The sequence below is a fragment of the Palaemon carinicauda genome, chromosome 24 (genome assembly GCF_036898095.1).
Source record: "Palaemon carinicauda isolate YSFRI2023 chromosome 24, ASM3689809v2, whole genome shotgun sequence".
In the NCBI taxonomy this organism is placed as follows: domain Eukaryota; kingdom Metazoa; phylum Arthropoda; class Malacostraca; order Decapoda; family Palaemonidae; genus Palaemon; species Palaemon carinicauda.
In genome coordinates this window covers 51,080,277-51,082,214 of record NC_090748.1, presented here as the reverse complement: position 1 = coordinate 51,082,214, position 1,938 = coordinate 51,080,277, and the positions used below count along the sequence as shown (strand labels likewise).

The following is a 1,938-nucleotide window of genomic DNA, read 5'->3' as shown; positions in this document are numbered from 1 at the left end:
ACCAATTAAACTTTGACATGTTTAAAATTTAAAGTAGAGGATTGAAAAAAATGGTATATCACTGGCATTGGTGAGACACGGAGCTTCACACGTCAGGTAATGACTTATCTCCAGTCATTAACCACCAACAAGCACAGCTCTCGTTACTTCAGTAATCATACGAAAAAACCTATAACAAACTTTTATCGCTCTTTCTACGCTCCTGCTGTCACCTAAGTTCGTGGAGCAAAACTCGTCCGTGTGGACAGAGCTCTAGAAACATAAGGGCATCTATTACATCATCCTTCATACTTAATTTCAATTAATTCAGAATATATATATATATATATATATATATATATATATATATATATATATATATATATATATATATATGTATATATATATATATATATATATATATATATATATATATATATATATATATATATATAAGTAATACCTTGAGATACGAGTGACCCAACATATGAAAAATTTGAGATACAACGAGGAGAGTTCCGAGCAAATTCTTGTTCTGAGATACGAGAACAAATTTGAGATACAAGGTAGTTCCCTATGCTGCCGCCAGGTAGCCGAGTGTGCAAGAGGCTGCTCACCAGAACAGCATCGCTTGGTCTTTCCCGTCGAATTTCCGTCGCGTAAAGTTATTTCCGAGTATCGGCCGTAGTGTTTGCCTTTTTTACTTGTTTTTTTGCGTTAATCAGTGCAGAATTAATTAAATAAGCAATGGTCCAAAGCAAGTATGTGCAAACAAGGGTAGTGAAAAGAAAAAGCGTATGATGACAATGGAGATGAAGCATGAAATACTCGAAAAACATGAGAGTGGCTTAAAAGTGACTGAGCTGGCGTGCCAAGATGAGAGGAGTACATCTACTATATGTACCATCCTCAAGCAGATTGATGCTATAAAGAGCACCAAGACTTCCAAAGGAGTATTCATCCTTTCCAAGCTGCGTAGTGATATTCATGACGAGATGGAGAGGCTTTTTTTATTATGGATAAAAGAGAAACAGTTGGCGGGAGATAGCGTGACCGAGACGATCATATGTGAAAAGGCCATCAGAATCTATGATGACTTAAAAGGGAAGCAAGCTGCTGAGAGAGGGGAGACTTCGATGGCAGCGGAAACCTTCAAAGCCAGTCATGGCTGGCTGGATAATTTCAAAATATGGACTGGGATGCACTCGGTTGTGAGGCATGGGGAAGCAGTAAGTTCCGACTCGAAAGCCACGGCGGACTTCGTCACAACCTTTGCCTCTGTTATCACCTGACATGGCTACATCCCCCAACAAGTCTTCAATTGCGATGAAACTGGACATTTTTGGAAGAAGATGCCCAGGATGACTTTCATCACGGCAGAGGAGAAGAGACTACCGGGCCATAAACCCATGAAGGACCGGTTAACTCTAGCCTTGTGCGCCAATGCCACCAGTGACTGCTGGTGTACCACTCAGAAAACCCACATGCTTTCAAGAGCCAAAGGATCTTGAATGAAAAACTGCAAGTGATGTGGTGCGTTAATGCTAAGGTTTAGGTTACGCGACATATCTTCACAGAATGGGTTAATCTCTGCTTTGGTCCGGCAGTCAAAAAATATTTGGCCAAGAAAAACCTGCCAATGAAATGTCTCCTGGTCCTCGACAATGCCCCTGGTTACCCTCCTGGTCTCGAAGAGGACATTCTTGATGAGTTCTGGTTCATCAAGGCCCTTTATCTCCCGCCCAATACTACAGTACTCCTCCAGCCCATGGACCAACAAGTTTTTTCTAACTTCAAAAAACTGTACATGAAGCATTTGTTTAAGAAATATTTCGATGTCACAGACAACACCAATATCACCCTTCGGGAATTTTGGAAGGAATATTTCAATATCGTCCATTACTTAAAAGTTATTGACGATGCATGACAGGGTGTCACAAGACGAACTCCTAACTCAGC

The 1,938-nt window shown here is 40.5% G+C and overlaps 1 protein-coding gene across 1 annotated transcript; it reads left to right on the top strand.

Moving 5' to 3' along the window:
• Positions 1 to 779: 779 nt before the first annotated feature.
• Positions 780 to 1,271, top strand: LOC137618360 (putative CENPB DNA-binding domain-containing protein 1). The gene has a single exon (XM_068348528.1). It carries the CDS (start codon positions 780 to 782, stop codon positions 1,269 to 1,271), a length of 492 nt encoding a protein of 163 aa, XP_068204629.1.
• Positions 1,272 to 1,938: the final 667 nt, after the last annotated feature.

Excerpts from the sequence above, each read along its gene's own strand:
- LOC137618360 (XM_068348528.1), top strand. The coding sequence starts at position 780 with ATGACAATGGAGATGAAGCATGAAATACTCGAAAAACATGAGAGTGGC.